Source organism: Gracilinanus agilis, chromosome 6, assembly GCF_016433145.1.
Source record: "Gracilinanus agilis isolate LMUSP501 chromosome 6, AgileGrace, whole genome shotgun sequence".
NCBI lineage: Eukaryota > Metazoa > Chordata > Mammalia > Didelphimorphia > Didelphidae > Gracilinanus > Gracilinanus agilis.
This window is the reverse complement of record NC_058135.1, coordinates 269,764,703-269,784,247: the sequence shown is the minus strand read 5'-3', so window position 1 is coordinate 269,784,247 and position 19,545 is coordinate 269,764,703. Positions and strand designations below refer to the sequence as shown.

The window sequence follows — 19,545 nt, the reverse complement described above, 5'->3', positions numbered from 1 at the left end:
TCATCAAATGGGAGAATTGGAGAGGACTCTCTGCCCTTTATTCCTTCTCCACTTTGAAGGCCTAAATATAAAGCTATCTCTTCCAAAATGTTCTCAGGCTTTCATTTGTTTTTTTTCTAGGAGTGTTGGAGGGGGCATGAGGTGGGGAGGTAGCTCGTACATACCCTGTGTTTTATAAAGAATTTTGTACAATCTTTGGGAAATAAAATATGAGGTGCTTCAACTGATCCATCTGGAATCTGGAGTTCAGGAAAATGGATGTTGGGTATTTGAAGAACAACAGAGCATTCTCCAGCTTTGGTCGACAATTCCCATCTTCACTCATGAATTTCCTACGGGGAAAATACAACTTAAAAACTGGGTAGCTTATCTGAGGTGTTATCTGAGGGCCCCTCCTTGAGAAAAAAAAGGGAGAATGCCCTAAGTCCCTTCCAATTCTGACATTTTGTGATCCAGCAGTGGTGGACTCAGTACATCCTCTCCTTAGCCCTCTCTCAGATTCTGGGTTTTGATTGTTGACTGTCTTTCCTCTGCCTCTCCTGCAGCTGTGACAGGGGACCATGATGTAGGCTGTGACTGCTACATCCAAGGAAGTATGGCCAGTCTGTCCGGCACTGTAGAGGCACAGACAGCCCTGAAGAAGAGGTTGCCACACACCACTTGGGAGGAGGCCCTGGTTTTCCCTCTGAGTGAGGAAGAGCGGCCAGCGGCCACCCTGACCCTGACCTTGAGGACCTGTGACAGGTTCTCCCGGCATAGTGTGGTGGGAGAGCTCCAGTTGCCCCTGGATGGTGTCTCACTACCCCTGGGGACGGCCCAGTGGGGGGAATTGAAGACCTCAGCCAAGGTAGGTCCATCCCTTACTGCTTTGTGGGCCTGGCCCCCTTCCACTAGGTAAAAAAGATATTCTGGATAGAATGGAAGAGGAGGAAAAGCCCCTGACATAATCTGGGTCAGAGGATCATCTCAGCTATTTACTAGCTCTGTGACTTTGGGCAAGTCCCTTTACTTGTTCTAAACTTCATTTTAAAAAAATTTGAGCCTTTCTCCTTCTCTCTTTCTCTAAATTCCAAATTCTCTTCTCCCTTTCTCTCTTCCTCCCTCCCTCCCTGAGATGGCAAGAAATCTGATATAGATCTTATATGTGCAATAACGTAAAACATTTTTCCATATTAGTCATTTTGTGCAAGAGAACTCAAACAAACAAAATGAAGAAAGTAAATATTATATGTTGTATTCAGACTCCATTGGTTCTTTCTCTGGAGGTGGATGGCATTTTTCATCATAAGCCATTGTGGATTATTTTGGCTTACTGCATGCTACGAATTTGCTTCTTTTTTTTTTCAAGGCTCAGTGTCCCCAGGCACAGCTAGGTGACTAAGTGGATAGAGAGCCAGACCTGGAGGGAGTAAGGTCCAGGGTTTCAATATGGCCTCAGACATTTCTTAGTTGTATGACCCTGGGCAAGTCACTTAACCCCCATTGCCTAGCCCTTACCACTCTTCTGCTTTGGAACCAATACACAGTATTGATTCTAAGACAGAAGATGAGAGTTTAGAAAATAAAATAAAAATGCTCAGTGTTCCCAACTGACAAATGAGAATAATAATACTTGTTTGCCTTTCCTATAAGGTAGTTGTGAGATATCAAATGAGATACTTTATAAATCTTGGAGCACCATAGAAATATGTATTGTTTTTATTTGGCTTATGAGAAGATAGAATCATTGTAATGATGAAACAGATAAATATAGAATCATAGAATCCTGGATTTGGAGCAGGAAGGGACATGGGAGTTCCTCTCCATCAGAGCTGCAACAGACTTTCTCTTCTCTGTCAAGTATCCCACTCACCCCCACTCCACAATCTCATGCTCTACTTAGAAAATCAAAGTCACTTACCTCTAACTGCCATCTTCCCACTCTTCTTCATCTGGCAACCCTGCCTGCACATTTTGTATCTCCCATGATATTCTCTTCTATGCCTGTCTTTGATGAAGAGATGGTACTTCTCTGTTCTTAGACCAGCACCTTTACATATACTCTGGTCCCATTCAACCCTCTATTCTCCTGATAGCCCGATAGGGGATATGATAATGCCCTCAGATTATCCTGTTATCAGCTCTTCTCTTAATCTTAAAATTTCTAATAATCTAAGACCTCTAATCTTAAATCTCTATCAGCTAGTCCTTTCTTGCTACTCTCATCCTTTAAAAAATCACTGGAATCCTCCATCCCCAACAAGTCCTTGCATCCTTTATTTCTCAAACTCCATGGAAAAGTTGTCTTTACTTTCCTCTTCCTTCCTTCTTTTTTTTTTAACCCTTAACTTCAGTGTATTGTCTCATAGGTGGAAGAGTGGTAAGGGTGGGCAATGGGGGTCAAGTGACTTGCCCAGGGTCACACAGCTGGGAAATGGCTGAGGCCGGGTTTGAACCCAGGACCTCCTGTCTCTAGGCCTGACTCTCACTCCACTGAGCTACCCAGCTTCCCCCTCTTCTTCTTTTTTTAATCTCTCTTCCTTCTTAACTTTTTTGTGGTTTGGTTTCCATTCATCAGTCAATTGAAGATTGCTCTCTGCAAGGTTCCTGGCAATGTCTTAATTTCCTGCCTCTTCTCAATCCTCATCCTCCTCAGATTTTCCACAGTATTTAACACTGTCGATTCTTCTCTTTTCCTGGACATTCTCTATGCCCCAAGTTTACATGTCACTGTTTTTTTTTCTGGTTCTCCCTCTACCCGTCTGACTGCTCCTTCTCATTACCTTTTGTTGGTTTATCAGTCGTATCATATCTCTAAATCATAAGGGACTGTTCTGAGCCCCCACATCTTCTGTCTTTATACTCTCCCACTTAGTGATCTCATCAGGTCCCATAGATTAATTATTATCTCTTTTCTGATGACTCCAGATTTATATATCCAAAGTTAGTGTGTGAATCCTCAGCTCCAATACTGCATTCCTATCCACCTATATGACATTTCAAATTGAATGCTCTGTAGGCATCTCAAACTAATGTGTCCAAAGTGGAACTTGGGATTTGCCCCTCAAACCCATCTTTCTTCCAAACTTCCTCATTTCTGTCAAGGGCACCACCATCCGTCCAGTCACCCAGATACTCAGCTGCAGGCCATCCTCAACTCCTACTATAATCACTTCACATGTCCATGTTTTTGTTTTTCAGTCACATCCAACTTTTTGTGACCCCTTTTGGGGTTTTCTTGGCAAAGTTACCAAAGTGGCTTATCATTTCCTTCTCCAACTCATTTTACACTTGAGGAAACTGAGACAAACAAGGTAAAGTAACTTGACAAAGGTCACATAGCTAATAAGTGTCTGAGGCCAGATCTGAACTCAAAGATGAGTCTCTATCCACTGTGTTGCCTTGCCAACCACTTGCCAACTCTTGTCTACTCCTCCCTATCTATATGTCTCTTGAACATCCCTTTCTCTCTACTGATACAGTCACCTCCCCATTTCTCTCTCTCATTGCCTCGTACCTGAATGATTACAATAGCTTCCTCTTTAGTTTCCCTACTTCAAATCCTTCCACACTTCAAGTCATCTTCTCAGAGCTGTCAGAGTAAGTTTCTGAAAGGACCATGTCACTTCCCAACTCAGCAAACTCCAGTAGCTATCTAGTACCTCCAGGATCAAACAGAAACTCTTCTGTCTGACCTTTAAAACTCTCTACACCTCAGTCTTCTCCTACTTGTCCAGTCTTCTTGCCTTCCCTCCCTCTCCTTTACACATTCCATGGTCTAGTCAAATGGGGCTCTCTGCTATCCCACCTACACCATTTTCCATTTCTCATCTCCATGCCTCTGTATTGCTTTTCTCCCATGCCATCTCCATACTTCTTCCTCATCTCTACCTCTTGGAGTCCTTGTTTTTTTTTCTATTCTCATATCACTATCTTCTTCATGAAGTTTTCCCTAATCCCCACTCCCTCCTCTTCTTGGCTGCTGCTAGTGCCCTCTCTCCCTACATTTCCCAGTATTTCTATTATGGATAGTCTGTAAAGAATCAGATACCAAATCCTTTTTCTTCCTGTTACACTGTAAACTCTGTGAGAGTAGAAATTATTACATTCTCTGTTTCTGTATCTCTAGTGCCTAGAATATTGCCTAGAACCTAGAAGACTCTTAATGAATGCTTAGTGATGGATTGATTGCTCTACTTAAACCTCCTCATTTTATAGAAAAGAAAACTGAGATCTTAACTATAGAGGTTAAGTGATTTCCTAATGTAACAATGGACCGAGAGTCAGAAAGACCTGAGTTCAAATCTAAACTCAGACATTTACTAACTCTTTGACTCTAAGCAAGTACCCTAGCTTCAGTTGGCCTCAGTTTCCTCTTTTGTAAAATGACAGTTGGACATTGGCCTTTGAGGTCTTTTGTAAATCTTGAGCCATGATGCTAGAATCTTATGAGATGGTACTTATCAGGAACAGGGTTTGAAACCCCATCTTCAGACTCTAGAACCAGTGGTCCCTTTTGCTGCTTAATAATAACTTATATTGACATGATGCTTTTAAGATTTGCAAGAGGCTTTCCTCACAATGACTCTATGAAGTGGATAATAAAAGAACCAATGTCATCCTGTTACAGATGGGGAATGTCTACTAAAGTCTTCCTCTGAGGACACAGAATGTCATGGAGGTGACCCTGGGTTCTTCAAGGCCATATTTGCTGACCACAAGCCCTAGCAGGTCTTACTAGAGAGGTTCTAATATGCATGAATGCAGGGAAGACCAATACAAAATACAATCATAGATTGTAGCCTTAGGGATCCTTGAAATATCAAGGCAGAGATAAGTAAAATGGAGTCTTGGAGAAGTGAAACAACTTGCTAAGCACCACACATCTAGTTTATGGCTTTTGGCTCTAAGATTAATTTTGTTGTTACTGTTATTATCACTTTTGCCCCCAGATTCTATGCTTCTGGGCAGCTCTGACTCAGTGCTATCTGAATACATTTCTTAGCCTTTTCTAGACAAACACCTAAGAGGTCATGAATTCAGGATTATAGCTTTTAGAGCTATAATGACATCTCTATTACATATGAGGAAACTAAACCTTAGTTAAGTGTTAAGTGGCTTGATCATGGTCACACAGACAGGAGGCATCAGAAGCAGAATTTGAATTCAGGTCCTCTGACTCCAAATCCTGTGTTTTCTAGGCCTGACAGTCTGTACTCTAAGGTACCTTCGAGCTTTGACATTCTAAGTTCCACATCTTCAAGTTCTTTTCACTTCTAACTTTCTACATTCAAATGAACAAATCTTTCCAAGCAGCAGTCATTTTTACCTACCCCATTTACTTTTATGGCAGATGCCTCTCCCAAGTAGATGGCTGAACTTCAGGAGAGAGCTGGGCACTTACACATCCCACCTTGCCCATTCTCTGTACTTTTATAATTCCCTCTTTCCCTTTTAACTATGAAAAATTGATCCTGAGAAATTACATCATATTTGGAGGAAGCAGAGACCACACAGTGAATCCAGATCGGAAGCCCGGAATGTAATAAACCTTTGCACTTAGATTTTCTGGGCAATCATTGACTGAAAGCCTGGGATGGTGGACTCACATTTTTGCTTGTTAAGTTAATAAATAAGTCATCTGGGGAGATGGCAATGCTCCGTGGCTGTGGCTTTTGGGGTTTTCCCAGTTGCCTCTAAGGCTAATATCTGGCAAACTTGGGGAGAGGAACTGGCAGAACTACTAGGAAATCTAATGTGAATCTCACCAAAGAAGAAAAATTTGGAGTGGGGAAAATGTGAAAATATGATGGGAAAGAGAAACACCGAAAGACCTGGGTTCAGCTCTCAGAACTAGTCATTCCCTGTGAATTCTCTTCATATGGTACCTGATCCAGTCCTTCCCCCTCCCCATCTCATGTTGGGGAGGGAAGCTCAAAGTCCACCATTAGGGGATTTTTAAAGATCTTTTGACTTCTGAATTTCTGTTTCATTTTCTAAAGTTAGGGGGTCTTTTCCAGCACTGCCAAGAAGAAACTTTAGATATAACCCAGGAGCATAGAAATCATCCTCATTGGGCTTCACTATCCTCATGTAGAAAATAAAGGTGGCAAAAACAACATACTACAGTGGAAAGACTGCTGGCTTTAGCTTCAGAGGATCTGGGTTCAAATCTTGACTGAGGTTCTCTAGTTTTAAGTCCTCAGGCAAGTTTCCTGGGCCTCAGTTTCCTCATCTGTCAAGTGAAGGGGTTGAATTAGAGAATTTCTGAAGTCTCCTCCCATTCTAAATCTGTGATTAAGCTGTCTAGAAAGGTCTTGTTTCTGACTTTCTCAGTTTCCTATTCTAAAGTTCCTTCCAGTCTTAGGGACTTTTCTCAAGCTCTGCCTTTTAATGTGCTAAGGATCCTCCTTACCCTGCCTTCTCCATTCTCCATTCTAGGTCCTTTATATCTCCAATATCCTGTGTTCTATGATTTTCTTTCCTCAAATAGTCTAATATATGTAACATGCTTTGAAGCCTTAACATTTCGATATAAATAACATTTATTATCATAATTAATATTCATTATTATACCCATATGTCTATAACATGGTAGCCAGAAAAGCTAATAAAATAATATTTAAGAGAGGAATAGCTCCCTGAAATAGGGAGGCAGAGACCCACTACAGTCTGCTTTCATCAGACTTCATCTGGACTATCACATTAGTTCTAGGCACCATCATTTAAGAAAGAAACTCCTAGTAGGAATGCAGATGAAAACATATGATTTATAACTTGTTTATTTGGTATGTTTGGGGGGTTTGGGTTTATGGGATTGTTCACTTATAAGAATGAATAATATGGGGAGGCAGGTAGGCGAATCAGTGAGTTGAGAGCCAGGTCTAGAAACTAGGTTCAAATCTGGCCTCAGACACTTCCTAGCTGGGTGACCCTGGGCAGGTCACTTAACCCCCATTGCCTAGTTCTTACCACTCTTCTGCCTTGGAACAAATACATAATATTGGTTCTAAGACAGAAAGTAAGAGTTTAAAATAAAAAATTTAAAAAGAATGAATAATATGGAGATTAAAAAAAAGAATGATGCTCCTGGGGGCAGCACAGGTGGCTCAGTGAATACAGAACTAGGCTTAGAGATGGGAGGTCCTGGGTAACTTCTTTGCTTTATGACCCTGGGCAACTCACTTAACCCCAATTGACTAACCCTTGCAGCTATTCTACCTTGGAACCAATACTTAGTATTGATTCTAAGACAGAAGGTCTTAGAGTTTTTCCAAAAAAAAAAAAAAAAAGAATGAAGCTCTTCCCATTAGACTGTGAGCTCCTTGAGGGTGAAACCTGTCTTTTGCCTCTTTTTTTATCCTTAGTGCTTAGCCTGGGCATGTAGTAGGTACTTAATAAATATTGATTGATTGAAGGAAATTAACAGTGGGGAGTGTCTCAAAGAGGATAACCAGGATGGGTCTTGAGTTAGTGTAATATAAGGCTCAGTTGAAGGAAGCAGACATGTTTAGCTTGGACAAGAGAAGAGTCAGGACGCATTATAGCTGGTTTCAAGGTTCTGAAGGGCAACTGTGTGGAAGAAAGACTAAACTTGCTCTGTTTGGCCTTGCAGGTCAGAACCAGGAGCCTTGAGGTGGAGGCTGAAAAAAGGCATATTTGTTTAGAATTGAGGTCAGGGAAAACTTGCTACCAATTAGAACTGGCTCAAAAAGGAATAGACTGCCTCCAGGTGTGGTGGGCTCCCTCCCTCTTTAGAGGTCTTCAAGTTAGCTTTATATATTGGGATTCCTTTTGTATATGGGTTAGACTAGATGGGTGCTGAGGCCCCATCCAAGTGTCAAACCTTGGGAGCCTGTGATTTTGTGTCACACACAAACACACACACATTTAAATTTCACATATCCACATCCACATCTATCTATTTGTAAGGTTCCTTAGTATGAGTACTCACCAGGAGGGCAGAGTGGAGCCTGGGATATAAGACTGTGGGTGTTTCCAGCAGAATAAAATCACTCCTCAGGGAGACCACCTTCTTCTGGTCAAGCAGTGTTTAAAAAGGTACTATGAAATAATGCAAATCTATAAGTTGTTGCATCTTAGAGAAATGACTTATCTGGACAGGAAGGGGTTAATAGTAGGACTAGCCATGCCCTAGTTCTATGGAAGATGCTCAGGAAAAAAAAAAAAAAGTGGTTTACGTCACTAGGGACCCTGGAGAGCGACATGCTGCCCAAATACACAGCTTGAATCATTCATTGAGAACTGGGAGCAAAGAAGAGGGGGAGTGGAGAAAAGAGGAAATGGCCTGGGAAGAATGAGAAGGGAGAGGAGTTATTTTAGTCAGTCACTCCTTTGAAGATGGAGGCGGATAGGTCAGGCAGGTATTAAAAACATGATGTGGTACAAACAGTAGGGAATCAGAACTCGTGAAGCAGTGAGTCTCAGTTCTGCCATTAGCTGTGTGACCCAGAATAAGTCACCTCCCCTTTCTTGGGCTCAGTATCTTCATCTGTAAAATAAAAGATAATTGGACTAGGTAACCTCTGAGTTTCCTTCCAGAGGTGATGCTAAGGTTATAGGATTTAGAGTAGGAAAGGACTTCAGAAGTCATCTAATCCACACCCCCTCTCATTTTAGTTGAGGAAACTGAGATCTAGACCAATGATTTACTCGCCCAAGGTCACACAGGTGTTTAGAGATAGAATGAGGATTTGAACTGAGGTCCTCTGATTCCTAATTCAGCACTTTGCATTAAAATGGATTGTTTCAAGTTTTAGATATGTATCTAATCAGTTAATCGATAAACACTTATAAAGTGCTTATTATGTACCTAGACTCTATGAAAGGGACTGAGGAAACAAAGGGAAAAAAAAACAGTCCCTGCCCTCGAGGAGCTTACATTCTTTAAAAAAAATTTTTATTTAATTGATTTAGAATATTTTCCCATGGTTCCATGATTCATGTTCTTTCCCTTCTCTCCTCCCACCCCTCTCCCGCAGCCAATGAGCAATTCTACCGGGTTTTATGTGTGAAGGAGCTTACTTTCTAATGGGAAAATTAACATTTACTTAATACAAGTAACTACAAAGTAACAATAATATCTTACTAAATCAGTTGTATCCTAGATCCCAAATTTGAGCTTTCAAACTCTTAAATCCAGACTCAATTGCCTTACCCCTCTGAAATCTAAGGCTTCTTCCAGGTCACCTGGCCTTTATAACAAATATACATAGTCAAGAAAAACAAATTCCCACATAGTCTCATTGTGCAATTTAAATCCACCACTTCTCTGGGAGTGCTTTATCTCCAGTCCTTTGGCATCATGGCTTATCCTTATATTGGTTCAAGTTTTAAAATTAAATTATCTGCAAATTGCAGAGAAGATTCTGACCTGCACTGATACTGGGGGTTTCCTCACCAGGAAGTTCCTTCTCTCCATGAAAAGCAGCACCAGTGTCTACCCCATCTCCTGCAATATTTTGTGATAGCTAAGTGGCACAGTGGAACAAAGAGGGGATGAGGAGGAAGACCCAAGTCTGAATTCTGCCCAAGATGCCTACTAGCCATGTAGCCTTGGGCAGGTCACTGCATTTCTTTGTTTTCTAGTTTTTCCATCTGAAAAATGAGTATAATAAAAAAAAAAGCATCTGTCTTCTAGGATTGTTTTGAAAATCAGATGAGATATTGTAAAGCACTATATCAAGGCAGTTAATGTTGTTCTTGTTAGGGTGGCCACCTTATGTTTATGAAAGCCTGAGATTTCTATAACCTTTGAAGACTTGTTCTTTTCCTTCCTTCCTTCCTTCCTTCCTTCCTTCCTTCCTTCCTTCCTTCCTTCCTTCCTTCCTTCCTTCCCTTCTGTCTTAGTATCAATTCTAAGACAAAAGAATGGCCAGGGCTGGGTAACTGGGATTAAACAATTTACCCACTTAGCTAGGAAGTGTCTGAAGCCATATTTGAATCCAGATCCTCCCAACGCCATGCTTGGTGCTCTTTCCATTGTGCTACCTACCTGCCCCTGCAAAACATGTTTTCTAAGAATTTCCTTATCTGATCCTCACAGATATCTGATATCTGTGATCTCTGTGACATCTGATCCTCGATGATTTTCTGTGAGAGAGGTGCTGCATGTTATCCCCATTTTACAAATAAGGAGACTTAGGTCAAAAAAGGGAAGGAGTTTCCAAAGCAAAAGTTGATCTCCAGTTTTCGTGACTCTGTCTAATATTCTAGCCATTGTTATAATTAGACATTATCATTCTTTGGAAAGAAAACAGCCTGGTACAGTGGGTAAAGAGCATGGACCTTGAGAATCACAGGGCTTGGGTCTGAATCCCAGCTCTGTGATTCACTAGTTCTGACTTTGGACAGGTCATATCACCTCTGTGGTTTTGGAGGCTTTATCTGGAGAATGAGGATAACCTACCTGGAAGAACTGTGGTTTTTTTTACACCTTTAACTACTGTGTATTGGCTCCAAGACAGAAGAGTGGTAAGGGTGGGCAATGGGGGTCAAGTGACTTGCCCAGGGTCACACAGCTTGGAAGTGTCTGAGGCCAGATTTGAACCTAGGACCTCCCATCTCTAGGCTTGGCTCTCAATCCACTGAGCTACCCAGCTGCCCCCCTGGAAGAACTGTTTAGGAGAAACAGGTAGGTGACCCAGAAAGTGCCAAAGAAAAGAGAGCTTTGATGCTTCTGGTGGAGAAGCTGGTGCACATCAGCATATCCCTTGTGATTCCTGTGACCACCACCCACTCTCATCGCTTTCCATTGTTATTATTTCTGATCACTCCCACACAAAGCCTGAAGTCTGCTGGGGGGAGCTGGGCTGCAGTGATTAATTTCCTGTCTCACCTTCCCCAGGAATGATGCATCGGAAGGTAGCAGGGGAAGAGAGCTCAGCTTTGCGTCAGCCTTGGACTGGAGAGGAGGGACTGGCTGAGGACAGGAGGAGGCTCCATCATCCCCCTGACTTTAGGGCAGTCCTTTGAAATGACCCACATTGAAAAAGAAGCCCAATATCATCCCTCTACTAGATAGAAATGATTCGGTCGCCTTACCTGTATTTCTATCTTCCCTTTCTCTCTTTCTCCCATGCACTGGATGAATCTTGATGTGCTGGAAGAAGCACCAAGGCTTTAGATTGAGAATTCTCCCCTCTAACTGAAGTCCCTCATCCCAAGTTACCTACTGTATGCATGTTTTGGTCTGGACTCCCCAGAGACATCTCACACTTAACAGGTCCAAAGGGCTCTTCCTTCTCTCTAAGCCCTTTCTTCTTCCAAACTTGCCTATTTCTGCCAAAGGCATCACCAGTCTTCCCAGTTACTAACCTTATTATTATACGCAACTCTTCCTGCTCCCTCCCCTCAGGTATCCAATTAGTTTTTCTCTACAGCTCTCACACCTACCTCCTTCTCTCTATTCATGCAGCTACCACCTTAGTTCAGATCCTCCTCACCTGTGTCCTGAATTATCCCAACCACCTCCTCGCTGTCTCCCTGCCTTAAGTTTCACTACTTCACTCTGTCCTCCATATTGCTGACAGCTGATATTCCTTAAGCACAGATTTCACTGCCACACTCCTACCCAATAGACGTCCTCTTTCCTCTAGGAAAATAAAATTCCTATTGTTAAAAAATATGCATATATATGTATGTGTGTTGCACATATTCCTCTGTTTCATTTTGAAACCTCTTCACAACCTGGTCCAAACTTAGCTTACCAGTCTCATTGAAAATTACTTCTTCTCTGTTCAAATCTGGCCTCAGACACTTCCCAGCTGTGTGACCCTGGGCAAGTCACTTGACCCCCATTGCCTGCCCTTACCATTCTTCTGCCTTGGAACCAATACACAGTGTTAGCTCCAAGACAGAAGGAAAGGGTTTAAAAAAAAAAAAGAAAATAAAATTACTTCTTTTCTACACTCTGTGAGCCAATCAAACTAACCTGTTCCTCACTCGAGATTGCCTTTGCACTGTCTTTTCCCCATTAAGGGAATATACTTTCTCTTCATCACCTCTTACTAGAAGCCATTCCTGATCCCCTCTGTGGTTATTACCTCCCTTCCTTAATTACCTTGTATTTAAGGACTTTGTATTTATTGTTATTTAGGCAGCTAGGTAGCATTATGGACAGAACACTGGGTTTAGAATCAGAAAAACTCATCTTCATGAGTTCAAATCTACCCTAAGACAATTACTAGCTATGTGACTCTGGGCAAGTCCCCTCACCCTGTTTACCTCAGTTTCTTTCTCTGTAAAATAAGCTGGAGCAGGAAATGGCAGACTGCTCCAGTATCTTTGCCAAGAAAACCCCAAATAAAGTCACAAAGAGTAGTAAATGATTGGACAATTTCTTTTATTTATTTATTCTCTTCATTTTTTTCTGTTTATGATCTCACAGGGTATTTCAGAAGTCTTAATGTACATAAAGCTTTACTAGTCTTTGGTCTGGATGATCTCTAAATTTCCTTCCAGTTCTAAGACTTTTGGGACACCCTGTATATATGTCCTGTTTTCTCTTCCATTAGGATACAAGTTACTTTTGAGTAGGACTTATTCCATTTACTGTCTTTGTATCTCCAGTATGTAGTACAGCACCTGACATATATAATAAACATTCTTGCTTGACCTTAGTGTGAATCTTGACTCTTCTACTTCTGACTCTGGCCAAATCACTTTTTTTTAAACCCTCACCTTCTGTCTTAGAGTCAATACTGTGTATTGGTTCCAAGGCAGAGGAGTGGTAAGGGCTAGGCAATGGGGGTCAAGTGACTTGCCCAGGGTCACACAGCTGGGAAATGTCTTAGGCCAGATTTGAACCCAGGACCTCCCATCTCTGGGCCTGGCTCTCAATCCATTAAGCCACCCAGCTGCACCCCCCCAGTCACTTTTCAATGTCTCCATAATGGCTTTGACATCTTAGAGATCAGTTAGCTCAGCCCCTTGTTTTATAGATGAGGAACCAGGACCAGATGGATTGGGGAAGTTTCCATACAGATACTACGTGTCAGAGCCGGGTCTTGGGTTAAACCCTCACCTTCCATCTTAGAATCAATACTCTGTATTGGTTCCAAAGCAGAAAAGTGGTAATGGGGTGGGAGAGGGGTAAGAGAATTGCTTTGGGTCACACAGCTGGGAAGTATCTGAAGCTATTTGAACTCTGGACCTCCTGAGTCAAGGCCTGGCTCTCTGTCCACTGGGCCACCTGGCTGCCCTGGCTTCAGATGTTTTTGACTTTCTATAAAGCTGATGTTCTGTTATTGGCATATTAGCAAGATTTCCTGATTGTCCGCTAGACCTCATAGTAGATGCCGTCTCTGGAACTCTGATTGGCCCTGACCTTACCTTGTTCAGACTGAAATCAGCTCCGAGTAAGTTTCTTTCCTTGAGTCTCCTCTTCCCTTCGTAGGACCTGGCCACTGGCTCTGGCGAAGTCCTCCTCTCCATCAGCTACCTCCCAGCAGCCAACCGGCTCCTCGTGGTATTGATCAAGGCAAAGAATCTCCATTCCAACCAGTCCAAAGATGTCCTGGGGAAAGGTGAGTGGGGCAGCGGAGTGATGGGTTTACTCTAGCTCTAGGAGACATGGGAAGAGAGCCATGGGGGGACAGGCATGTAGGACCCCAAGATTTGCAATGGGAAAACTTGGTTTTGAGTACCACTCTACCAACCACTAATTAAATGGCTTGGGGAAATTTAGTCACCTCTCAGCTTCCTCATTTGTAAAATGAAAAGGTTGGTCTACATCAGCAGTTCTCAGACTCTTTGGTCTTAGCTCCATGACTCAGTGGATAAAGTACTGAACCTAAAGTCAAAAAGACCTGAATTTAAATCCAGTTTCAGACACTTACTGGCTTTGTGACCCTAGTTAAGTCACTTACTCCATCTGGCTTGGTTTCTCAACTGTTAATAATAGAGTCTATCTCCCAGGATAGGGTTTGAGGATCAATCGAGGTAATATTTGCTAGCTTAGCACAGTGCCTGGCACATAATAAATTGTTTCCTTTTCTTGCTTTCCCAGGATCCCTTTGCATACTAATTAAATTATTGAGGACTGACCCCTTCCCCCAAAGCTCTGTTTATGTGGGTTACATTTATCTATAATTACCATTTTAAAAATTAATATTTGTTAATGTTATGAAAATAGTTTTGACCTTATGGATCCCCTGAAAGGGTCTCGGGGATTTCCAGGGCTTTCCACCATACTTTGAGAACTGCTAGTCTGGATGATCTCTACACTTCCTTCCACTTCTAAGTCTTTGAGCCCAACTTGCTATCTGTGGAATCTTGGGTAAATTCCCTTTCCTAGGTGGTAAAGTGGATAGAATGCTGGACTTGGGATTTGGAAGTTCCAAGACTGAATCTTGCTCCAGATACTTACACGTTGGGTGACGAGGGCTAAGCCACTTCGCCTTTCTTTGCCTCGATTTCTTTATTCATGACATGAAGGGATTGGTCATGATGGCCTCTAAGATTCTATGATCCTGGGACTCTCCTTCGCCATCTATAAAATGAAATTATTCCCTTCCAACTTTAAAATGTTGTAGAGCGACAGCTGTACTTGTGGGTAGGAAAAGCTGGGTTCCTATCCTGCCTATCTGAGGCTAGATTTGAACTCAGGAAAATAAGTCCTCCTGACTTTAGGCCAGACACTCTATCCACTGTACCACCTCGCTGCCTGCCTCATGGCACATAGTAGGTGCTTAATAAATGTTGAGGGGTTTATTGGATTTTCTTTATAACTCACTTCAGGTCAGTCCTCTCACAGTACTTCATCTCTCAAATGTCATTGGCAAAGCAAAGAACTAACCACCCAGGGGTGATAATTATAGCAATAAACATTGAGTTGTAATTATTCCCACATTAGCTTCCACAGCCCTGAGCTAATCGAAACCGGCTCTGGCTGCTAGATTATATATGAAAAATCTATTGCGGCATAATGGGAATGCATTGGGTTTTGGAGTCAAGGGATCTGAGTTGAATCTTTGCTCTTTGTGACCTTGGTCAAGTCTCTTCCCCACTCTGGGCCTCAGTTTCCTTGTCTAGAAAATGAGACAGTTGGACCAGATCATCCCTATGATCTCTTCCATCTTTAAATACTGTGAACTCCTATATTATTCTTGGAATTATAATTCCTAGGAGGAATTTCTGACAGTGCTTCAGGATCCTTTTCCCCTCAGCCCCCTTGAGTGAGAACGTAGCACAGTTTTGAGCCAGGAGAGGTTGATTTGAAGGTTGAGAGGCAATGGGGGGCAGTGGAAAGGGACTGGTACTAGAGTTAGAGGACCTGAGTTCCATCACACCTGAAATATTAGCTGGGTAATCTTGGGAGAGTCATTGAGCTTCCCTGGGTCTCTTTCCTCACCTGTAAAGTGAGAGTGTGGAAATAAATGACCTTGGATGAGCAGTCCCTTCCAGAGCTATGATTGTATGTCTTTGGGCAAGTAACTGCCTCTCTTAGTCTTTGTTTCCCAAGCTGTTAAATGGAGGTTGAGACAACCTCCACAGCCCCTTTTAATTTTAAATCTGTTAGTATTAAGCCAGGGTTTATGGTTGAATAAGCCCTTTCCTCCCCTCAAAGAACAAGAGACAGATGAGAAGAATCGAGCCAGACAATCAGCCAAGAGACAAGTCATTTAAACTTGGAAGGACATCGAAAACAAGGGAGAGGAGGATGAATGCCAGTTGGTCACTCCCAGCCCCCATTTGTATTTACAGAGCTGCCTTCTCTAGGAAGCCTTCTTTTCTCTCCCTATTCATCAGCTTTTTATCTTTTTTCTTCAGAGAAAAAAGTACTGATCTAGTAGTCAAAAGACAGCTTCCAATCCCTCCTGTGTGACCTTGGGCAAGTGCTTAGGACAGTACCTGGCACATAGTAGTCACTTAATAAATGGGTTTTGAACTGAATTATTGAAGTTACTTCACTTCCTGGGCCTCAGATTCTGCCTCTGTAAAATAAATAAGTTGGACTAGATGATCTCTGAGGTCCTTTCTAACCCTAGATCTGTGACCATATCATCTTCTGTTCTTCCAGTCCCTTATTTGATCCTTTCCCCTTCATTTAACAGATTCTGATTGGAACTATAGTTTCCTGTGACCCTGGGTATCTTTGTTGTTTAGTAGAAAGAACATTGGCCTTGAAGTCAGGAGAGACCTGGATCTCAATCTTGGCTTTGCTACTTACTGGGAGCAAGTTGCTTACCCTTTAAGTGTCTCAGTTTCTTCATATGTAAAAATAGAAATAATAATGATTCTTTAAAAAAAACAAAACCTTATCATCTGGCTTAGAATCAGTACTGTGTATTGGTTCCAAGGCAGAAGAGTGGTAAGGGTAGGCAATGGGGGTTAAGTGACTTGCCCAGGGTCATACAGCTAAGAAGTATCTGAGGTCAAATTTGAACCCAGGACCTCATGTCCCTAAGCTTGGCTTTGAATCCATCGAGCCACACAGCTGCCCCCAATAATGATTCTTACATTGTGTCCTGCACATGGTTTTGAAGATGGTGTTGTGCAGCCCTTAGCTTTTTGTTTGTTTTTTGGATGAATTCTGTGATTTAATAGGTCTAGGATCAGCTTTTACTCTGAAATTTATAGTCTTAGAGATTAAATGGCTTACCAAAAATCACAGTCAGCAAACGTTTGCCCTAACTCTGAGCATGACCTCTGTCCATCATGCCATGCCTGGCTCTTGATCTTTGGATTGGTAGAATTTCATCTCTGACATTCATACCATTTGTGACCTTTAGCCAGTCAAGTAACTTCTTTGGGTCTTGGTTATCCCCTCCATAAAATGAAGGGATTATAGTATGTGGCCAACCTCTAAATAAATAAGTAAATAAGCAAACAAGGAAATAGGCAGACAGACAGACAGATAAATAGATAGACAGACAGAGAGACAGACAAATAGACAGACAGACAGACAGATAGATAGATTGATTAATTGATTCATCTATCTATCTATCTATCTATCCATCTATCTATCTATCTATCTATCTATCTATCTATCTATCTATCTATCTGTCTGTCTGTCTATCTGTCTGTCTCTCTATCTGTCTGTCTATCTATCCATCCATCTGTCTGTCTGTCTATCTATCTATCTATCTATCTGTCTGTCTGTCTGTCTGTCTGTCTGTCTATTTGTCTGTCTATCCATCTATCTATCTGTCTGTCTGTCTGTCTCTCTACCTGTTTGTCTATTTATCCATCTATCTATCTATCTATCTATCTATCTATCTATCTGTCTGTCTGTCTATCTATCCATCCATCCATCTATCTATCTATCTATCTATCTATCTATCTATCTATCTATCTATCTGTCTGTCTGTCTGTCTGTCTATTTGTCTGTCTGTTTATCTATTTATCTGTCTGTCTGTCTATTTCCTTGTTTGCTTATTTATTTACTTAGTGGCTGAATTTCTCTCTTGCCCAGGCTGGAAGCTCAGTGGTCACTCACCAGCCTAGGATCATCACGAGAACTTTGACCCGTGCCCTTTCTGACCTGGGCTGGTTCGGCCTGCCTTAGGAAGGCTGATGTTCCTGTTTTCAGACCTACCACATTCTTGCTGGACACTAAACTTAGCTTACTGTAGCTCAGACCTCCTGAGTTTAAGCAATCCGCCAGCCTCAGTCCTTCTCAGGATCAAGCATTATAACCATGTACCACCATGCCCAGCATTCTTTCTAGCATGAAATCTATGATCCCTAAATGCAAACTAATTAAAATCCCAGTAGGAAAACCTCCATATAATTGTGTTCAGGAATAGATGGTTGAAGGGGCGGGAATGTATAGGGTAAAAGTCTGGGTTCCTTGGCCCCATCCCCACATTCTTCATCTCTGAAAAAAGAGGAGGCTGGATTAGATTTGCCCTCGGGTCTCTTCCAGATTCCAGAGTGTAGGTTTCTTTGGTTAGTTCTGCTCTGTCCCTTGTTCCCTGATGATTGGCTGGAGCCCGAGGAGTTGCAAAGGGGCCCCCATGGCTCTCCTCTAGACCGGTGGGCAGGGGCGAGTGGCAGAAACTCACCGAGGCTCTCTCCCCGCTTCTCCCCTACCCTTGCTGCCCCATCCTTTGCAGATGTCTCTGTCAAGGTGACCTTGAAACATCAGGCCCTGAAACTTAAGAAGAAGCAGACGAAGCGGGCCAAACACAAGCTGAACCCGGTGTGGAACGAGATGATCATGTTCGAGGTGCCCGATGACCTCCTGAGGGCCTCCAGTGTGGAGTTGGAGATGTTGGGTCAGGACGAGGCTGGCCAGAGCCACGTGCTGGGTCGCTGCAGCCTGGGCCTGCACTCGTCTGGTACCCAGCGCAGCCACTGGGAAGAGATGCTGAAGAATCCTCGCCGGCAGATTGCCATGTGGCATCAGCTCCAGATGTAGCTCCATGAGGCCTCTGCCACGATGCCAGCACCCCTCCTCCTTGTCTCGCCCACTTTCATCCATCTGTCTCCCTGACTTCCCCCCATTCTGCTCTCAGTCTGTGGCTCAGGAGACCGTGGAAGATGCTTGGGAAGGCCAAGGCCCCCCTAGGATCCCTGCTTCCGTCGGGTCATCCTCAATGAGCATTGATTAAGCACTTACTGTGTGCTAAGGAAAAGGATCTTGATATCTGGCCCCAGAGCAGAAATAGGACCTCTGCGGTCACACTACTAAGTGCAGACAGTTATTCCCTTCCTACTCACCAAAGAAATGGGTGAGTACAGCTTGTGTGCATGAGACAGCCCACACACAGATGGGCAGACAGGCCCTGGGAAAAGGCAAAGGAAAGCTTGATTTAACAAACATTTCATTATTTTTGAAATGCCTCTTCTTCAATGCCATGTTCCTTTTATTGAGCTAATAAAAGAGAGTCTCCTTATTTTTTAAAAACTTAAAAGAATCCCAGAATGTCAGTGGGGAAGGACCTTGCAGGTCTATTCTCCCACCCCCAAAACAGGAATAAGTTCCATACCATGGCTGAGGCATAGTCATTAAAATGAATCTACCAAAATCCATTAAACATAGGTCTACCCTGGGGGCAGCGGGGTAGCTCAGTGGATTGAGAGTCAGGCCTAGAGACGGGAGGTCCTAGTTTCAAATCTGGCCTCAGACACTTCCCAGCTGTGTGACCCTGGGCAAGTCACTTGACCCCCATTGCCCACCCTTACCACTCTTCTGCCTTGGAGTCAATACACAGAAGTTAAGGGTTTAAAATACAAAACAAAACAAAACAAAACATAGGTCTACCCTCTGCTTAAATATGTCCAGTAATGGGGGGCTGGAGTGATAGAAAGAGCGTTGAGTGTGGAGTCAGAGGACCTAGGTTCAAATTCTGACTTGCTATCTGTGTGGCCTTGGGCAGAGAGGTGAAGCTCTCTCACCAGTTCTGAAAAATGAGAGGGGTTAACTAGGTGATCTCTAGCATCTCTTCCATCTCCAAATCTGTGCTCCTAAGGAAGCAACCAAAAAGTAGAATATTTATTTTTTAAAAAAATAAGTTCTATTGATTACCTTTTATTTTTAAATCATAGTTCTGGAAATACCTTTCTCCCCTTTCCTCCCACTCTTCTGCAGGGTGAAGC

At 42.7% G+C, this 19,545-nt stretch overlaps 1 protein-coding gene across 1 annotated transcript in view; it reads left to right on the top strand.

Annotated features, from left to right (window-relative positions):
- The window catches only part of SYT13 (synaptotagmin 13), a 28,917-nt gene extending 10,553 nt beyond the window's left edge, over positions 1-18,364 (top strand). Inside the window, exons 3-5 of the mRNA XM_044681457.1 lie at positions 546-847; positions 13,397-13,526; positions 18,060-18,364. Coding sequence (XP_044537392.1) covers positions 546-847; positions 13,397-13,526; positions 18,060-18,364 — 737 coding nt within the window. The remainder of the gene's footprint in view (positions 1-545; positions 848-13,396; positions 13,527-18,059) is intronic.
- The last annotated feature ends 1,181 nt before the right edge of the window (positions 18,365-19,545 follow it).